The sequence below is a fragment of the Filicampus tigris genome, chromosome 15 (genome assembly GCF_054856515.1).
Source record: "Filicampus tigris isolate MCC_2025a chromosome 15, RoL_Ftig_1.0, whole genome shotgun sequence".
In the NCBI taxonomy this organism is placed as follows: Eukaryota; Metazoa; Chordata; class Actinopteri; order Syngnathiformes; family Syngnathidae; genus Filicampus; species Filicampus tigris.
Window position 1 is genome coordinate 13649281 of NC_141231.1, and position 20665 is coordinate 13669945.

General features: G+C 40.9%; 1 protein-coding gene across 1 annotated transcript in view; it reads left to right on the top strand.

Moving 5' to 3' along the window:
* The first annotated feature begins 11752 nt into the window (after window positions 1-11752).
* Window positions 11753-20665, top strand: part of LOC147135627 (uncharacterized) — a 162370-nt gene continuing 153457 nt past the window's right edge. Inside the window, exons 1-2 of the mRNA XM_086053118.1 lie at window positions 11753-11802; window positions 17623-17831. Coding sequence (XP_085909244.1) covers window positions 17816-17831 — 16 coding nt within the window. The 5' untranslated portion in view covers window positions 11753-11802; window positions 17623-17815. The remainder of the gene's footprint in view (window positions 11803-17622; window positions 17832-20665) is intronic.

A 20665-nucleotide genomic window follows, 5' to 3' on the forward strand; every position in this document is an offset into this window, starting at 1 on the left:
GTGTGTGTGATCGTGAAACCAGTTGGCCATTGGTTCTGCTGCAATTCAAAACTTGAATCGAAGTGAAGAAAGGTGGCTAGACGGACGGTATAAGGGTACCCACGCTGCAGACAGAAGGCGGGAATTTAAATGGACTGGGAATTTAAAAACAGTTTTAGTAAAATGCCCAGCTCTGTTTATGTTTATGCCTATATGTATATATATTAGTGAATATGTATGTGTGTATGTAGGCCTGAACGATGTGCCCAAATGGTTCAGCCCATGAAATGGATGGTTGAACCTATGCCGTTATAATAATAATGTGTGTATGTATATGTATATGTGTGTATGTCTGTGTGTGTGTGTGTGTGTGTGTGTGTATGTGTATATGTATATATATATATACATATACATATATATATAAGAGGGAGAGAGAGAGAGTCTCTGTCATGCACAAGTGCAGTCATTGCAAATAGCCTCTCCCATATCCTCAGTTTGTAGCCGGGGCAATCAACTTCTTCGTTGACAATAACACCATGTTGGTTTAGCAAAAAAAAAAAAAATACAGTCCAGTATACGTGGCACCTCAAAACATTGTTTGCCAATATGAACACCAGGGTAGCATTTTTTTTCCGTAGCAGTGAGTTGGTTATGTTGAGCAAAGTTAAATCGCTTGGTGAGCGGGTGTGACTGCAATTTGTTGACGATTGTCCAGTTGAGTCTCATTTGGCTGCCGCACTCACTGTGCAGTGTACCCAAGAGTCCTAAGTACAGTAACAATATTTGTAGTTGATTCCATCCGACCACTCCATATAACTAGTTAGAACTGGCAGTGAGAAGAGTGCAGAGCTCCACCAAGGCTAAACTATTCAAAAGGTGATGTTTGTTTGACAGTCTGTTAGTCAGTTAGCAGGCTACTTCCCAGTTCATAGGGGACAATGGGCAGTGCCATTGTAATTCTTCAGGTTAGATGGTTTCCATTGACGTGATTGAAACGGTGAAAATCTCTGTACCTCATCCTAATCTAAATTTAACAGTTCACCTTTCCACAAAGCTTTATGGGGAACCGGTTTCTGTATTCTGTAGAGTAATGCTACTAACTGTATCTGTCAGACAATTCAAAGGTTTACATTGTCAAGCTGACTGTGGCCAAAAGGGAAATCAAGGCAAAAAAGCAAGTTGTGGCCTGAGGGTTTGTTTGTACGGCAATGACCTAGTGAAAACCTTTTTGCTGCGACTGAAAATGTTGCAATGGTCATGTTTGACCGTGTTGTCATGACACTTTGCCGAAGAGGTGTTGTAAGCAAGAACTCTACACTAGTGCTGTGCTCTACCATTGTTGATTTTGCTGCGACATACTTGAGCAAGCCGACGCTGAGCTCTTGGAGATGTCATAGATTGTCTTTTGAATGAGAAATTGCGTCCAAACTTTTGAAAGGCAGCGCATGATTAAACAATTCAATAATTTGCAGCATCCCCACCATTACCTGTATGAGCAATTTGCTGCAAACATTTGTCTGTTTCCCCAAAAGAAGTACACAGATTGAATTTTCACATTCACTTATAATTACTTAAATATATTTTTCTTGTGATGTCATCCTTATTTTCTCCCAATAAAATACAACTGCAGTCCTTTTCCTTTCATATTTTGTTATTTCAGTATCTATCTATCTATCTATCTATCTATCTATCTATCTATCTATCTATCTATCTATCTATCTATCTATCTATCTATCTATCTATCTATCTATCTATCTATCTATCTATCTATCTATCTATCTATCTATCTATCTATCTATCTATCTATATAGCTAGCTAGCTGGCTAGCTGGCTAGCTAGCTCGAGCTATCTATCTAGCTAGCTATTTCTGTCCATCTGTCATCCATCCATCCATCCATCCAAAGTAGTGCTTAGTAAGTTAATAACTCTAACTGAAGTGGATAAACTGCCATCCGTATTAATTCACAGTTCATTTGCCTTAATTTTAACCTAACCTTTTAAAACAAAAACATTTATTTAAATAATGTTCAATGTAATCCAGATGAATTTATTGCATGTATTTGCTATATAAAATACATGGGAAGATGACCTTGTACAAATGATTGCAACCTTTGAAAAATGATCACATATTCACTCGCAATCGCCATAGTGAGGAAAAAATATCACATCATAATACGATTTTTCAAAACCATTCGGCTTTAGGTAATAACATGTCGTGAGTTAGCGTTTTTCGGCCGTAAAAATTCTTGCGTAAACAGCCTCTGGACTCTTTACACTACTGCATGTTATCGTGTGGCCTGCAGCCCTGTTGCGAGCTTCCTTAATGGCTCTTAGGAACAGCTCTGCTCATTATCACCTGTTGCACTACAATAGCGTACGAGGACTTAACGGCCGCCTTGTTCGCAGCAAACCAGTCCAGTGGCATGCATCACCTCCAGAGCGTAATGTGAGGGATTTGTCTGCTCGGCCCCATAAACAGCCGCCAGCTCCGGGCGGCATGATCGCAACTGCAAATGCCTTAGATGTGGACCATGTGTCAAAAGTCTTTAGGCCATTACGTGCCACCGGGAGATAAGCATCTTCACCCCAATCCCCAACCTTCCTAACGTGAGGCTTACTCAAACCAGTTTTGCGTGCTAAAAGGCAAACAACAGCAAATCAGGAGCAGGGGGGAAAAAAATCCTGGGGTTATTTGTCGTCAAGTTAGCGCGGTATAAATACGCCGCGCCTGCGTTCACGAGAAGCATCGGCGCGGGGGATGATTGCGGTTTAGATTTAGAGGCCGGGGAGGTGGTGCCCTCATGTGACGTTGGCCGAGCCCCCCGCCGACGCTGCATGGCGGCGGCGGCCACTTCAGTCTGGCCTCCTCCGCTTCCCACTTCCTTGAAGTTGCCAGCTTTTCTTCTTTTTCTTTTTTTTTTTTTTTTTTTCCTGGTCAGTCCATCCTCTCTATCCTCTTTTAAGAGGATAGCGGTATAAAGCGCCACATTCCTCCAACGTCTTTGGGGCCAAGAGGTTGGGGTGGCTTCGCTCTCTCGGGGGTTAAGTGGGATAAGTGCGTGGCTCATGTCAAGCCGGCTACCCCCCAATAGTTTCTGGAAAATTTGCAATGGGGTCAGATTGGATTACTGTGTTTTGGTATTTACATGGAGACAGAGGAGCTTTGAAATGGAAAACCATAAGCGGAAAGGCAAGTGCCATGCAGTCTGAAAGGCCAAAAAAGAAAAACCAGCGCTAATTTCCTCTGATGGCACACAATCGCATGTTTTGTTACCTCAAATGACAGTTCGATCAAAATGGATTAGGAGCAATCGTAAATCTTTTGAGGAAATCACAGTGAGTAGGAAGCTAGCGGCCAATGTCAATGTGTCCACTCAGACCTGGAGCTTACTTGGCCAATTTGTTGCTTCCTTCCATATATTTATTCATGAATAGATGACTCAAAAAGAGCCTCTCCAAAATTGTCAACAGCAGCACCCCCCCCCCCCCCAAAAGTGACCCAGAATCAGTATTTAAGGCTCCATTCAAGTTTTTAAAGGACTGATGCATACATTTATGCTTATCTGCTACTCAAAAATATAACACCGGTAAATTTTCTGTGAAGGAGTTCTTAAACCTTGGTAGGAATTTGTGAAAAATGATTAGTTGATATTAGAGGTGTACATCCCTCCAATTCCCTCCCGAGGGGGCCACGCAAATCAACGCTGATCCCGGTGGTTGCTTGACTACTATTTGAGAAAGTACTTCGTTTGATATGCAGTAAAACCTGCTTTTTAAATGTAAATGTTGCTGATGATCAGGTTCACCCAAACGCGATCCCGATGAAAATTTGGCTGTGCGCAGCGTGGCGGCGTGACAAAGCAAGAAAGCGTATCTGGCGTGTTCTCACCTCTAAGGTTGGGTCAAATTCTAACTGGCGACCGGAGGGTCATTCAACTTTGTAGGTCGCGCTGTATGTTACACTTTGTGTATGTTGGTTGCAGGTTGTCTTGCATTATAGTGTGCTTCATATCTCCCTGATTACTGGAGATAAATCCTTCATTTCTACATATAATCATGAAGGTTTCGACACTTAAAAAGGCCTCCAAAGAGCAACAGGTAAAATATTCTTGTACATATTCTTATTTATTTTATTTTGAAGACAAAAGAGCTTATTTCTGTGCCATTCACATATTTCCATAAGTTGCCTCATGCTATTCTTTTTTTTTTTTTTTCCTCCTCCATCTTCCCCTCCCTGCTTCTGTTGAAACTTGACCTCCAGTTTCTGGGTGAATTCACGGTTTTGTCAGTAGCGAGAACAACAATTTTTGAAGTGTTCGCGGCGGCGGCGAACTCAAGCGGCGGCAAAGTTGAGTGCGGTCAATTGAATCTCCCGCATGCCTCTGCCGCCATGAATGCACCACTAGTGACCCCCCTCCCCACACACACCTCCCAACCTCCATGCCCCCCGGCCCCCCTCTACACACTCCTCAGGCCAGTGGCTTAATATCTTTTTGATGTTTGCGCACAAAGCGGGCCATTCCCATTTTCAAATGTTATTTATCATTCATTTAATGATGATGAATCAACCGACACTTTAATAAAATGAAAAAAAAATGTACGTGCATATTTACTTAATTTACTATTTTGGTTTATTTACAGTTGCGTCAACTAACCAATGCAATCTATGAATAAAAACAGGAATTCAGAAATATAACTAACTTTTCGAAAAAGTGGCCAAATTAATAGGACAAATATCACTCGACTTTATTGCAAATCAGTCTTTGCCAACATTTATTAACCTAAGGCTTAATCTCACAGATCTCATGGCAAACCACCAAAGGCAAGGAAAGGCAAGGCAGCTTTATTCATACAGCACATTCCATACACAAGACGACTCAATGTGCTTCACACAACCAGAAGCCCGACACCTAAAAGCATAAAACCGCAACAGTTAACGACGTTCGGAAGCAAAGAAAAAGGAAAAAAAAAACGTTGACAACATTAAATACGGTAACAGAACACTTTAGAAACATTTAAAAGTAAAGGTAAAAAAGGAGGTTTCTAAAATGACTAAAAGACCGTACTGTGAAATTGATTTCAAAATGATTAAACCAGGATTTTAAAGCATTTAGTCTCAGGGCTGACTTGACTTCTATTGGTAGCTTATTCCATTTGCGTGCAGCATAACAGTTAATTGTCGCTTCACCATGTTTGCTTTGAACTCTGGGCTCCACTATTTGACCCGAGTCTACAGACCTCAGAACAAACAAAAATATCCCCAAAAACTTTCCGTGAAATGAAATGTTTTGTCTCATTTTATTCACAAATGTACTTTCTCGGTGTGTAATTTGAATCTGTTATAACTGTTGTAAAAAATGTCAACAAGTACTGTAATAGTCAGCTCGTGGTTTAATTGTTCTGCCTGTCACTATTCATCACCAGCATATAGGTGAACTTGAATTTTTTTGCTATACACTATTTGTAGTATATAAATAACAATTTTCGGACCAATTAAAGACCCTAAGTTAAATTCAGAGATTTGATTCTAAATATATTGTAAATATTCGAATATGACTGCAGAAAACGTGCAGACCCTGAGAACTACGTAGTAGTGAAATGTGGCGATTATAGCATTACGTTTTTTTTTTTTTTTTTTAAACCATTTCAGTTTTCCTGAATTTTTGGGTGTGGCCCAGTGATGCACTTTGGCCCCCAACACGGGTTACCCCACTAATGCAAAAGCTCAGCAGGTGGTATTAAAGCATAAAGCTGGCTCTTTGTTGCCCGTGGGTCACATTTTGCCTGCCTGAGGTAGGAGCTCGCTTTTAATGGAAACATACACATGGTGGGAACCAAGTTGTGCACTTTGTAGCCACTGTGCGTCAACAGGTTCATTTGGTTATGCACTGACAAAGCACGCTGTTAACCTTTAGAACCTTTATTCTAATAGTCTATTAATTTTAATTTTAGGGGTGGGGGGGATCCCCCGCCCGCAATGCCAGATCCCCAGATGCACTCAGCTATATGCACCCGACATGCGCTTAAATGTCCTTCCTTTAGATCTCTTATGAGTTAAATATGACTCACTTTCAGTCACCCCGCCACCCCCCACCCCCCACCCGCTTTCATTTTACTAGCTGTGTTTGGCTTTACTGCTTTTTCATGTTCAAATTGCATGTCCCGTCAGGAGACTTGTGACATTTGAAATACGACGCCGGGCCGTATTTACTGAGCTAGACAATACACGAAAGCCACATGAAAATCAAAATAAGTCGGATGCGGTTAAGAGCCGTGCCCTCATTTATTGAATTCCCCACAGATGTTTTGCATAAAGACATTTTCGGGGGGTAATGAGGAGGGGAGCGTGTTTGGACGTAAGCTGAACCTGGGCGCCTTTCTTGTTTTTTTTTTTTTGTTTTTTTTTTGTGTTGCTTATGTGATTCAGGAGCGTCGGCAGCCTGGGCACGGAAGAGGCTTGAACGTGTGCAGCTGCTGCATTAAGTTTTCCCATCAAAGCGTCGGGTGATGAATTGATGGTCATTTGTGGTCATGCTCGCCTTCATGGCTCCCTTTGAGGCTCCTCGGCACTCCTTTGGCAAGAAAAAAAGTTCATTTGATTGAGTTAGCTCAGAGGTAATCATCCCAAATTTACTTCACGCTAAAATGAATGCAGTCCACCTACTATTTGAATACTTATTCAGATATATGCAGCCCACTTTTCCTGTTACAACACTGTGAAGCCTCCAAAGTCAAAGTGGTTTTCCGAAATTCAAAACAATTGTTTCCATTACAATAAATACGAAAATTATTCAAGTGTAGAGGCAATGGTTTAAGAAACATTTGAATAGTTTGAAGGTAATCACTTTTCTTAAAAAAAAAAAAAAAAAAAAAAAAAAAGTAATACTGCATGCTATTGGCGCAGTTAACATGGGCGATCTAAAAAGTCTACACACCCCTGGTCAAATGCCATGTTTTTGTGAGACCAAGAGAAATCATTTCAAAACTTTCCCCACCATTAATGTGACTTATAACCAGTATGACTCATTTGATTAAAAAAATAAATAAATAAAAAAACTTTGGCACATGGGAAGGTAATATAAGTGAGAGAATGTGGCTGGACAAGTGTGCACACCTTCTTCTAACTGGGATGCGGCTGCGTTCAGAATCAACCAATCACATTCGGACTCAACAAAATGGGTGTCAGCACACACTTGCCACCATTAAAAGTGCCTCTGATTAACCCTCAATAAAATTCTGATGTTCTTGTCGACCTTTCCTGACATTTGTTTTGGACTAACACCGACTATGATATTTGAACCATTCATAATTTTTGCCACCTTTTCACAGCTGAAGAAAAACAGCGTAAACACAAAACTACTACCACCAGCACTACTACAAAAAGAACACCAGACCTGACGTGAAGCACGGTGGCGGCAGCTTGATGCTTTTGGGCTCTTTTTCGTCAGCTGGAACTGGGACCTTGGTCATGGTGGTGGGAATTATGAAGGGTTCGAAATGGCAGCGTTAGCACTGAGCCTTCAGGCTCCTCATAGAAAGCAAAAACAAGAACAAACAAACATCAGTAAAAGCCTACAAGAACACCAGAACTTTATTTGTAGTTAATCAGATGGGCTTAAAATGGTGTGTGCTGATCATCAAACACACACTGAAGATTTATCTAATTTCTTTCACATTCAGCTACATTTTAGATACTGTAAACATGTCACTTTGCAGGGTCCTATCCGTCAAATACATGTTCCAAGATGCGTATTTGTCTTCTAATCAACCGGCTTATCCGCAAACCATTAAAAGTGCACATGTAATGCGAATAGACTTTTCTATCAATATGAGTCAAGTATACTGAAGCAGAAGCAACAAGTATTGACTCCCATGTCATTTAGACGTTTTTAGACACTATGAGCCAAATCTACTTAAAAAAACGTCGGATGTTATGGAGATAACTATAACGTCCATAACTTAAAACCAATCTGATTATATTAGGTACGCTTGCACAATCTAATAAAGCAGATACGTTTTGATTTAGCCGTACGTTTGATTTGTGCTGATAGTTCTGTAGCATTGCAGAGCTGCATTACATCATATTGAGACATTTTGATTTTGGTGAAATTATTAGAAACTCCCCTCAGGATTATATACATGTGTCTGATTGTATAAGGTATCATTTGGTATAATTCACTTAAGCATGTTTATTTTTAGCTTAACTAACATTACTGCTTGCCCTCAGTTTGTTTTGAGGTTGAATTGTGGAGTAGTGGTTAAAATAAAACCACACACACAAAAAAAGGATAATACCAAAGAGCTTCACACAGCTTTTTGGATCCAGGGACCACTTACTCCTCATATTACGAATGCCAATTTAATATAACTACCATGTGTGCCTCTAAATGCCATAGGAATTAAAAAGTTGCCTTTTTCCTATAATGGATTCATATTTTTTAAATTTAAGAATTTTTTTTTTCAAGAAAACAAAGCTGTAGCCTAATGAGTAACATTTCCTCTAGAAAAAAAAAGATCAGATCAGACATATTTTGTCGGGGGGGAAATGTTTAGAAGATAAAAACTTGTAAAGTTGTATTTTTCCAAGATAAGAGTCGCAAAATTATGGTATTGAAGGCACATTTGATTCAAGGGAAGAAAGTTACATCTGAACAAGTGAATTCCAAAAACGTTTTATTCTCGTAATATTCCGCATTTTATTCTGGAAATGATGCCGCTGTTCGCTAAGAAAATAAGAGCGTGTTCTCATATCTCATCTTATTGTTGCGATGTGTAGGTATGTATTTTTTTTTAATTATGTCATTTTGATTTATTGCAACTTGGCTTACTCTCTAAGACAGTGATTCCCAATTAGGGAATCTTGAGGAACATGGGGAAGGATCCAAAATTACAAAAATTCACTTCATTAATGGCAAACATATCTTTGTTGGACTATCTATGCCAAGGACATACAGTGACAAGCTGAACAATGAAATGCCATTCCATTAGATGGCAGCATGTACTATAAATCCACCTGTTGCCGTTCTTCCAACAGATTGTCATTATATATTATGCATGAAGTATCAGCTTTGTATTTAAGCCCCAAACTTTCAAACTGTAGAAGTAAATGTGTTTTTGGTATGTAGTGAGATTTTGCCAATTTTAAACGGGCACCAAGGCTTATTAAAGGTGCTTTAAAGCTATGTCTCACGGGCCCCTCAAAGGCCCCCAGACCCCAGTTTGAGACCCTTGATCTACCACAGTGATTCGCAAAGTGCGGAACAAGTACCACGAGAGGTATTCGCGCTGCTTTGTGGTGCGCGAAAGAATCACTGGTAAGATATGAATAGAATTTACATTTAAAACTGTGCAATCAAACATACGGGTGTAGCATGTGTATACAGTACATCCTCTTTGGGCATATTTTTAATCTAGTACACGACCGTTACTTTTCAAGAAAGGTACATTTTCAAGTGCAGTTCAGTTGTATTTAACTTTTCAGTACAGGACAGTCCAAAACAGCTTGTTTTTAAACTTTTCGCATTTCGACCTTCATTACACTTTTTTGAAAACAAACCGCTGCCTTATTTTTGATTAACACTTAGACCTACGTTACTGGATTTGAACGTTGCCCATTATGATGTACTTGGAGAACTACGGAAAGCACTTTTTAAAATTTTTTTTTTTAGGTGGTACATAGCGTAAAAAATATTTGAACCACTGCTCTTGAGGTTTGTTAGCTCCCCTCGCACTGTTGGAAGTATTCTCCCCCACCCTTTTTCCAAAATGGTGAGCTCCAAAGTGTCATGTCTGGCGGCGCTCATGTGGGCTCCACAGTGCAGCCTGCCGCCACACAGACCAGGACACAAGCCCTAACCAACCAATTAAAATCCGATTAGGAAACGTCTTAGTTAGCGAGAGGACCTTTCGCCGGCCCGGGGTCAGCCACCTAATAAGATCCATGGCCTATAGAGAAGCTGCAGACCTTCACAAATGCTCCTGGCGACCGAGCGTGGCCCCGGAGACCTCTTCTGGCTCACATCGCGCTTTAATTGCTCACTGTATTTAAAAAGAATAAGGTGGGATTCCAGTTAATTAGTCGGGGGGCTGGACATTATACGACGTGGGGTTTGTTAGCTCGGATTTGGGCGCGGATCAGCTTTTGTGCGCGCCAAATGAGAAGTGAGTAGCGAGCCGGCGATACACAGTGCGCCTGTGTGGACTGGCGACAGTCTCCTTTCATGGGAAAACCTTAAAGGAGCCCCGCGTTATCACAGGACCTCATTATCTCATGTCTGCCACCATCCTTTGGCAGTGCGCCCTAATCAAGAGTGGCACAGACCTACTTTGCAATACTTTTTTTTTTTTTTTTTTCTTTGCGTCACACCGTTTGCGTGATCTGAGGTGTTGCACGACCTGTGCGTGATATGTAACTTTGTTTGGTCATTTAGCCGCTTGGCTCATTAAAATGGAAACAATGCCCCGCCCACATCTTTTCGTCATGAAGCTACAAATCCAAGCAACAGATGTAACATTGCACAAAAACAAATGTTTATATATATATATATATATATATATATATATATATATTTATATATATACTTTTTTTTTTTAAATTAGCAGTTCATTTCTTCAGGTACACTTGCAAACTAACCACAACATCTGCAATACATAATACCTTCTAAATAAAATTCTTTAAAATACAATAATGGCGTAATGCGTGTATGTATACAAATAAAAGTGTATATACAGTATACAGCATATTTGAGTGTATATCTGAATGCCTGTGTGTATACTGTATGTATATATATATATAAAACGTATGAGTGTTTATGGCATCTGTATATAGAGCGATAATAGAATAGAAATAGAAATAATAGAAACACCACTCTAATTAGTTTGCATTATAGTACTATAATGCTGAGAGGTGTTCCTAATATTTTGTCCCTTTCACACGCCCAAAATATCAGGAAGAGTTTCCCCCAGTTGCATTTCCACAAAATAATTATTTTTACATTATGCCAGTGTAAATCACACGTTATTAGTTTTGTGATTATTAATTGATTAATTTTTCTTTTTTTTTGGGGGGGGGGGGGGGTTTAAGTACAATATACAGTACCTAATGTTGTGGCAGTCAATGTGTATTATTAGTTTGTACTTAAGCATACTTTCATGCGCAGTGTGTAAGTGTTGTCAGGTGAAGTCGCCTCATGTTTTTCATTGGACGTAGTTGCACGGGTGCGTCCACACAAGCCCCACAGACTGAGTCGGTGGGTGGGGGGGGAGGCATAAAGCATTTATTTACCTGGAGGTGAGTGTCGCAAAGTCGGCTATATGGAGAAAAAGATCGCAGGAAGAGATTTACACCTGCCTCTCTGCTGCCAGAGAAGAAGCCTATAGGCTACAGAGATGGCCCAGTGGAGCCAGCTTGTCTGGGGCCTCTGCTTAGACCCCCCCCCCCCCGCGCGCCCCCTCCGCCTCCTCCACCGCCCCCCTCCTCACACTCCCCCGCCCCTCCCTCCTCTCTCTTTGCTCCCTCCTCCTTCCCCTCCGCTGTGGATTAAACAACATCATAAAAAATGACCATCAACGCACACACTGTAAACAGATTACTCTGCTCGGCGCCTGGCGCACAAACTGAGGCGCTCAGGGCAAAAAGAAAAGAAAAGAGAGAGGGGAAAAAAAAAGAAAAGAAAGCGCGTGGCCGATGCACGTGCACGACCTCCCGCCCCCGCCCTCAGCCTCTTTCTCCACTAACCCAACTGCACGCGCGCACTTCCAGGGAACACTTCCCGGTCATGTCACTTGTCTTTTTACTCGCGTTGGGACAGTCTATGAGGAGGTGTAAGCCACTTTTTTTTCCATTCGACTTTCTTAAACTCATTTGAAGATATTTTAATGTATTTGATTGTCTATGCTGACTACACACTTGATTAGCTGTATTTTGCGTGTTTGCATATGAAAATAATAACTTATAAGAGCAACTACCGAAATGACACTCTCTTACTGAGAATATAGCTTCAAGGATTTAAAAACTCCACAAAACTAAAGGACAATGCATCATTTCATCTATTACTATTTTCACATTTAATGGATGGATGGATGAAAATTAAGAAATTGGAATTTAATATCCACATTATTCAATATAAAACCTCTCAGTTGATATCTAAAGCAAAGCAGGGTTTTGATCAAGGCGAGATGTCCTCATCAGGGATCACTTGTTGCCAGGCGGAATTACTGGAACCCCCTTCTGATAGGGTAATCTCTCAATTGTATTAGTGGACTGTATTTAATGCAAAATATTCTGGATAAAAATGTCTTCTGTTGCTCCAAATTGTTTCCAAGGTGTGCTTGGTTAAAATGAAATCTTACATGGAAATTAAACACGTTGTTTGAGCACTGTTCCCATGCATTTCACAAACAAATTAAATATCTTATATATCTTTTTTTTTTTTTGTAAGAAGAAACGGGGCCATTTGGTGGGGCACTGCCCCTTCATGAATTACACAATTGAATCACCGCTTTGCGTAAAAAGTTGGAAATCAGACAAACTAACTCTTGGGTCCCAATACTTCAGCGCTCTGTATTAAATATGAACATTAGAAAGGAGAACCACATTTTTTTTCCCATTAGAAATCCAAATCACTGCTCTGTATCAATTATAAAATATTAGGGGGGTAATCACGTTGCTCCTATTCATTTCACAATTGAATCAGTTCTCTGCATTAAATATAAAATGTTACAAATAATAAATATCAGATTTACTCCTATTCATTGTAAAATTGAATCACTGCTCTGTATTACAAATACAATATTTGATAGTCAATTTTCAGTCGATGAAATCAGTAATTTGTAGTAAATAAAAAAATAATCCGTTCTCAGAGCCATTTCATAATTCATTTGAATATAAAGCATTAAAAAGGAAGAACAACAACACTATCCTCTATTGATTTTACGACCACATCAATGCTCTTTTTTAAAATATAAAATATTGTAGGAGAAAAAAGCCATATAGCCATTTTATACATTTCACAAGTCAGTCTGTGCTCTGTATTAGATATAAAACGTTAGAAATGAAGAGAAACAACACCTTCTCCCATTAATTTCACAAACAAGTCATTCCTCTGTATTAAATATGAAACGCGTTAAAAGTAAAACAGCGCCATCTGGCGGGACACTGCCCCCTGTTAATTTCATGACTGTAACACTGCTCTGTATTTAATGTAAAAAAAAAAAAATCTATGTAGGTTTAAAAAAATAAAAAAAAAAGGGACATCACTTTCATTTACACATGGACCCCTAAAACACACACCCAAAGGCGTACACACACTCACACACGAGGGAGAGAGTGTAAAGGGCGTGTCTTGTCCGTTGGCGAAGCTGGTAAAAATAAAATAAGATAACGCCTGTCTTGATGCAAATCCCTCTCTGCTGTGATTTGTGCAAAATCAAGCCTTCACATGGAGCTTGTTTGAACGCAGGGCCTGCAAATCATCAGGCTGTCAGCGTTGCAGACGCTCGGCCAATCGCTGGCGTTTTATGCCGCTCGCTCCAGAGCGACTCCAACCTTTGCGCAACCTTCCGCAACCCGCTTTGTCTTTTTGCCAGTTGAGCCGTTTAGCATCGGCGTGGACGCAAACCCAAGTTGCTTGTGCGACGTAATCATAATCTATTGTGCGTATGACGGAAGGCAGCGCCAAGTTTTCTGGCCGCTTTGAGTAACTCCCACTTTAAACAGCAACACTAGCATGATTGATTATTTGCTGAGCGAGCACAAACTGTTAATGGAGGAGCTTTTAGCTTAAACACCGATATGCGGACGTCTCCAGCTGTAAATTATCTCCAGATTTCTTTGATTTTATGATTTTCTTGTTAAAAAAAAAAAAAAAAAAAAGGTTGTATTGATTTAACAGTTATAGAGGCATCCTGTTGTCGCAAATACGTTTTGGAAGTAGAATCAGAATCATCTGCCTCGTCCAGTCATGTAGTGACAATCATTGACGTGTATGTTTTAGCCGAGAGGGGAGGATCATTTAGGATTCTACGAGGAAAGCTCCCGAGTCGAGCCATGGGGGAATAGAGAAAGGAGAAGGGTGATTTCCAAAAAGGGCTCGGCCCGTTGAATGACAAAAGGCAGCCTACTCTCGCTTTTCCTTGGCTGCCTCACACGGCCCGAAAAAAACCCCAAAAAAACTTCACAACAACAAAGCAAGGAGAGGAAGAAACCAGATGTGATTTATTTGATATTCGAACAAATCATTTGTGATTTAAATCTGGTCATGGAGAAATATTGATGGGAAGTGAATTCTGCTGGTCAGAGGTCAGCTTGTTTTCCGCTGGGATCTCCAGTTTCTCTGTCTGGGGGCATAAACATGCTGACATAAATTATATTATTCATAAAAAGCATTTATATGAAGAGTATTTTTGGGGCTAATCAAAAAAAAAAAAAGGTCAGCAATCTGATCCTAAATAACTTTTCAAATTTACTGCATGTACTTGTATGCTGTTAACGGACTATCAACAAAAGTATCCTCAAGCGTTATTGCCTGTATTTAACAATTTTTGATTCAAAAAATGGTCACCGATCATCAATCCGATCACGAAAGTATCGATTTAAACAACTTTATTTGCTGCACTTACTTGTGTACTGATTACGTTTTATCAGCTAAAGTGTTCATGTTTAACAATTCTTGTTTCAAAAGAAACATATCATCAATATGTAATGTTTACGGACTATGAGCAAAAGTTTTTTTTTTAAATCTAGTTTAGCATTACTTGATTAAATATAAACCCTTCACTGATCAAATCACAAGATGGAGACATTTATTATTTATGAAAATCTCGAATATTCCCAAGCAGTTTTTTTTCTCTCAAATTGTGAGAAAATTGCAAGCATAAATCTGTGTTAAACCATACTTTTCGCTGGTAATTACTTGAATCAAAATGTTTCCCTGTCCCTCTTTTAAAACGCATCATCCGTGTGCTACGCTGCGGCTTGTGTTGTCCGTCAGTGATTTCAAAAAAAAAAATTTCCATCCCCCTCAATAAATAATTCACCGCTCATAGCCCGCCCCGATGGCCCCACATGCACCGATCTCTCATTTACAAGCATCCTGGGAGTATAAGGCAGTACAAGCGCATCCTTAATAAACAAATACAAGATGGCGAGCAGCTCTGGTTTCACTGCTGAAACATCCTGTCTCTCTGCCGGGGTGAAGTGGCGTCGTCGTCTGTATTCATTATCGCCCAATTTCAGGCCGGACATCACATAATGTCCACGTGTCTTATGAAATGCATATTTAGTAAGATAGAGCGCATTAATTAGACATATCCACTTCATGTACACTAGACGGGAAACGTGATCTAGTCTTGATTCCTTAACCTCGATTGTGTGTGTGTGCGTGTGTGTGTCCCAAAACAAAGACCGCAATCTTTTTTTTTTTTTTTTTTCCCGTCCTAATCGATTTCAGGGTTATTATGAAAAGACATTTAATCCTGTTTGCCTTCACTTACTGCTTCAAAACAAGATCATCCGCTTTTAAAATAACATTTAAAGTATTTGTCATTCAAATGATGCTGGCGTATGGTGTTTATAAATGGCATGTAATCAAGTCTTTATACATGGATTGTACTTTATTACAATACAGAGTAGATTTAATAGATAACTAAGTCATGTAGGAGCAGTGATAGTGACCTGCTGCTTGCCTGCCTACTGTACATGTACCTCTACTGCTTTAAGCCAACTTGAACTTGCCAAATAGTAAACCACACCCATAAACTTGTGTTGTGAAGTCTTAGTCTTTTTTTTTGTTGGTGTTATTACTTTGTGAGAATATTGAATGGCACGTGTGTGTATGTGAATCCAAGCATTATTACCCCCACATATTGCTAAGCCTTAATAAGCAACCATAAATCGTTAAATACAGTGTGTGACCTCCTCCTTGCTAAATATTGAGCCCACGTCTTTAACCACACGTAAATTCTGACGGTAGCTTGAACTTCCTTTTGTGAAGTGGTATTATAAGTGCTAGTAGTGGTATTATTATTAGTAAGATATGTGAGAATGCTATTATCATAACATGATGCTAAGCAACAGGAATAGAGAATGACTTTCTGCTTGCCAAATAGTGAGCCTAGATTTAGCTCAACAGCCGCTATATCATAGTTCATCGTTGGCCCTCTCACTATATCGTTTTTTGTTAAGCGTTTTGTTTTTTCACAAGCCGCCGTCGGCCACCGCTTACGTCCAGGCACTTGCACACAGGCTCGTCTACGTCACCTCACCAAGCCCCGCCTCTTAAAGGCACATGCATGGACTGCGTACATTACGATACATACAATACTAGCTATATATTTTTGGCTTGCAAATTGTTTATTTGTGTGTGTTTTAATAAGTTGAACAGTGTAAGAAGGGTAAAACTAGAATTTCTTTTTTTTAAATTAGTCTCTAAGTGGAAATTCACTGACTGTGTAGTAGGTGCACGTCTGGAAGGCAGGCGCGTATTTAGTCATTTGGGGGCCTAAGCAAACTTGACGTTGCAACAAGTTTGTTTTCCCGAATCCAGTCTCCACATGTGCAATCAGAAGATAGAATAGTCCTTTGCATGAGAAGGAAGGGGCGACATTTGATCATGATAGATTAAACATTTTCAACGTGTTACCATTTGAATTTAGACCCAAACATTGCTTTAAATCAGGTTCTGTGAGCTGTTTTGGGGCCCCTGCAAATCTTGGGCCCCCGGGTAGTTCTAAGCCTTGCTGTAACATTTCCCCCGCATATTTTAAAATAAGGCTGTTATGACTGAGCCCTAAAACATTAACAATAACTTGCCAAATAACTTATGAACTAGTGTATCAAACAATGTCCTAATGTTTTACAAATATGTTATTTGCCAGCTAAACACACGAGAAAAATGCTGGGTTGTTTTCCCAACCCACTCGCTGAGTACACCCTTAAAACTGCTGCATCACAAATATCCCAATTTTGGGCAAAAAAAAATCAACCAACCCGCTACTTGGGTCAATTTGACCCAACTTTGGGTTGCTATGTGTCAAAAACAAAACAACCCATAAAGTTGAGTCATATTGACCCAAGCTTTGACCCAAATTGGGTTATTTTCCACCCAGCAGTTACTGTATGAGTGTAGTTATGGATTTTGAGCCGATTGGTCACTTTTACCCAAGGTTGCATTTATGATTTTGACCCAGCATATTGTTTTGAGTATTGTATTAGATTTCAACAAAGCTATAGTGATAACCTGGTCCAAAAAAAAAAAAATCCTTGGTAGCTTTATCTAATCAATATAGCTAGTCCTTATCCCTTGTTGGATCAAACTCTTGACTCAACGTGCTGGGTCAAATCCTCAACGCAATGCACTGGGTCTGAACAGTCCAGCATTGGACTGATCTCTTTTGGACCCAGCACTGAGTTAGCTATTTCACCTGATTCGTCTTACTTATAACCCCGCAGTTTTCGGAGTGGAAGGCTTTCATATAAGTGTGGTGACAATGCACTATTAGCTGCATGAGAGTGTCATGTGTGACCAGGCCGGTCCATTCGGTCCATCTGTGCGCCTCCTGAAGAGTCCCTGAAACCAAATATTCAAGGTCCAGTGAAAATTGATCCGCCGATCTGAAGTCTGTTCTCTCTCCCGGTTCGAGCAGATCCCGGCGGAGTAACCCGATATCACGCCAGCGAGATGACCAAGTTCAGGGCCCGCACGCCGTCTCCTCCTCCCGCTGCTGGACGTGGGATCAATGGAATACCGTCGGGATACGAGGGGGGGGGGGGAGGCGCGCCCACGCGCTCACTAGTGGACCGTATGATTGGACGTCGTTGACCACCGCTGAGGCTTTCATGCAAATTGATGAAGGTAATTTGAGCCGATTAAGTGCAATTTGATTTGCGTTAAGAGCCCTCCTTCTTCTGCTCCCCTCTCGCTAATCCGAAACGGTTTTGATTAATAGTTGAGGATGCGATGAAGTCATGTGATCAAGTGCACTTCAAAGGAGTCGCTCAGCAGCTGTTTGTCGTTGGGGGGGGGGGAAGGAAGCACGGATTTCCTTTTTATACTCTCAAGTCAGACATGCAAATTTTTATGACAACTATCCTTGACTTTAATCGATCCCACACTGTCAAATTTAGCTCGGGTGAACTGGATGGACACTTGTGTTGTCATTTAAGTGTCATGTAACAGCACAAACACACTAGAATGGTCATGATTTCAGCAGCGTTTTGTATTTAAAAATGATGAGGCACTACTGAACCATAAATTGCAAATTTGTTAGCGGCTTGTTGATCGGCAAGAAACCATGAAGCTCAATCCTAACTGCCTGATAGACTGTAAAAAAAAAATTGCCAGTCATGTGCCCTAGCACAAGAAAGATCTAAATCCCAAAACAACACCATAAGGATTCAAATGTGAATAATTGGTAGCGCTATTGGTACACAACTGAACCTTTAATTACTACTCAAGATAAAAAAAAAACCCAACAGATTGGAGCCCAGTCAAATGGCAGAAAAATCAAACCACTACTCTGTATTAAGTATAAAATATATACCTTATAAAAAGAAAAATGACTTGGCTGAATCTGTTGGGAAGTGCCTTATTTAAACCATGGTAATCACCAACACCTCTGTATTAAATACAAGCTACTTATTAAAAAAATATCTGGCGGGGCTGGTGACCAACCAAATGATGAATGAACACAATGACTACTCTGTATGAAAATATCTGGGGAAAAACATGGATTTAGCCAAATTATGGATCAACTAAATAACTGTTCTTTATTGAATGTAAAATATCTTGGGACACAAAAAACATGAAACGGTGTCCAACCGAATTACAGCTCAATTATATGACTACTCTGCATTAAATACAAATTATTTCAGGAAAAACAAAACTGATTGGTTTTGAACCAATTACGGATTAACTGGATAGCTACTCTGTATTAAACATAATGTATTTTAGTAGGTATTTTGCGAAAAGACTGTTGCCCAACCAAATTAGAGACTAATTTAAATGACGAGTCCGTGTTAAACATAAATTATATTTGGGCAAATGACTGGCGTCAGACCAAATTATAGCTCAATTCAAGTGACTACCGTGTATGAAATCCGTATTGTGAATTGAACAATGCAGATTGCCTAGCATGCTGAGTGGCCACTGTGCGGTTTAACACGCACGTATAATAGCCAAGAAACAAGCGTGGTGGTGACCATTGTGTGAGTGTCCCGGTTGTTACGTGCCGCCCCGAGCGTCTGCATAAACTCCACCTTACCTCTTCAGAGCGGCCCAGCGCGGCGGCCTGACTCAGTGAAAAAACAATCTGAGGAAGCGGGGAACAATCTGAGGCAGGCTCCAAACAGGCCGCCATTAAAAAAAAAAAAAAAAAAGGGCTGCCGCTCCTCCCCTTATGCCTTCAGCTTTAAACGTACGGCGCGACGAAAGATCAATGCGCCGAGCGGGCAGCCGCCCCTGTGCCTGGTGTCGAGCGCTATACGCCAGGAAGCATGTTACAAAAACACCGGGGGGACAAAATGAGGGAGAGAGCCCCCTTAAATGTTGCCAATGCTTTGTGAGTGATTAGTGGAATTTTGTATGTGTGTGTGAGAGAAGGCTTCCATGTTATCTCACACGCAGGCCAGGTCAAGAAACGTTGACTGTTTCCAGCCCGTGGATCATATTCCAGGCTCATTTCGGCCTACATTCCCCACCTTCCTCTACCTCTTTAACAGCCCCCCCCCCCCCCCCCCCCCCCCTCGGCCCACTCCGCTCGCTCCTGTTCTGATGTTAGCAGACCCCTCTGGATCTCCTGCAGGAGTAAGAAGAGACACTGCAGCAGCAAACAAACAAATCATGCTAAGTCTCGGCTGGCAGCGCGCTCAAAGGGGAGCCGGGGTCCGTCTTTGCCAGGGGAGGAGGGGGCACCCGTTTTCCCAGGGAGGGGGCGAGAGCAAGAGGCCTGGTCCTTATCGAGGCCGGATCGCAGACACCTCCGCCCCTCCTGGCAGGAATGCACACGGCCTCCTGTGGGAGGAAGAGGAGAAGAAGAAGAAGAAGAAGCAGAAAAAAAAAGAGGAGGAAACGAGCCGACATGGAGGGGAAGTGGAATGGGGGAAAAAAAAAAAAAATAGCGAGTGAGGGGAAAGTGAATGAAGTACGAGGGGTTAGGGGAGGAGCGTGGCGGCCAACGCACCAATGGCGGCGCGAGAGGGTCGAGAGCGCGGAGCAAAACAAACATGGCATTAGGCGGCTTAAACGCTCTTCCGATGGCAACGGTCCGCGGTCGTCGTTGGCTCGCTGCACTCTCGGCTTTTAAAAAGGTGATGACAGCTGTCAGATCTCACGCTGGCAACGGTGTGACAACCACACAAAAGGTGCTAAAATGCATGTTAAATCTTGATCTGAAATGTACCGTGGTTACACGAAACAGTCCCACGTTTTGATCTTTTTAGGCCAGTGAATCTCAGTGTGGTGCACATTCTAGTGGCCCACTGTCCTACTAGTAGGGCTCCCCCTAGTTGTACCCAAAAGTATCACTGAATTAAATGTTCAAACTCTGCATGAAGTATATATATATGTGTGTGTGTATATATGTAGGTATGGATGTATGTGTTTTTTTTCGATATATATACCGGTGTATATATATATATTCTTTAGGTATATATTATATAATTTTTAACCTCAAACATTATTGAAAAAAA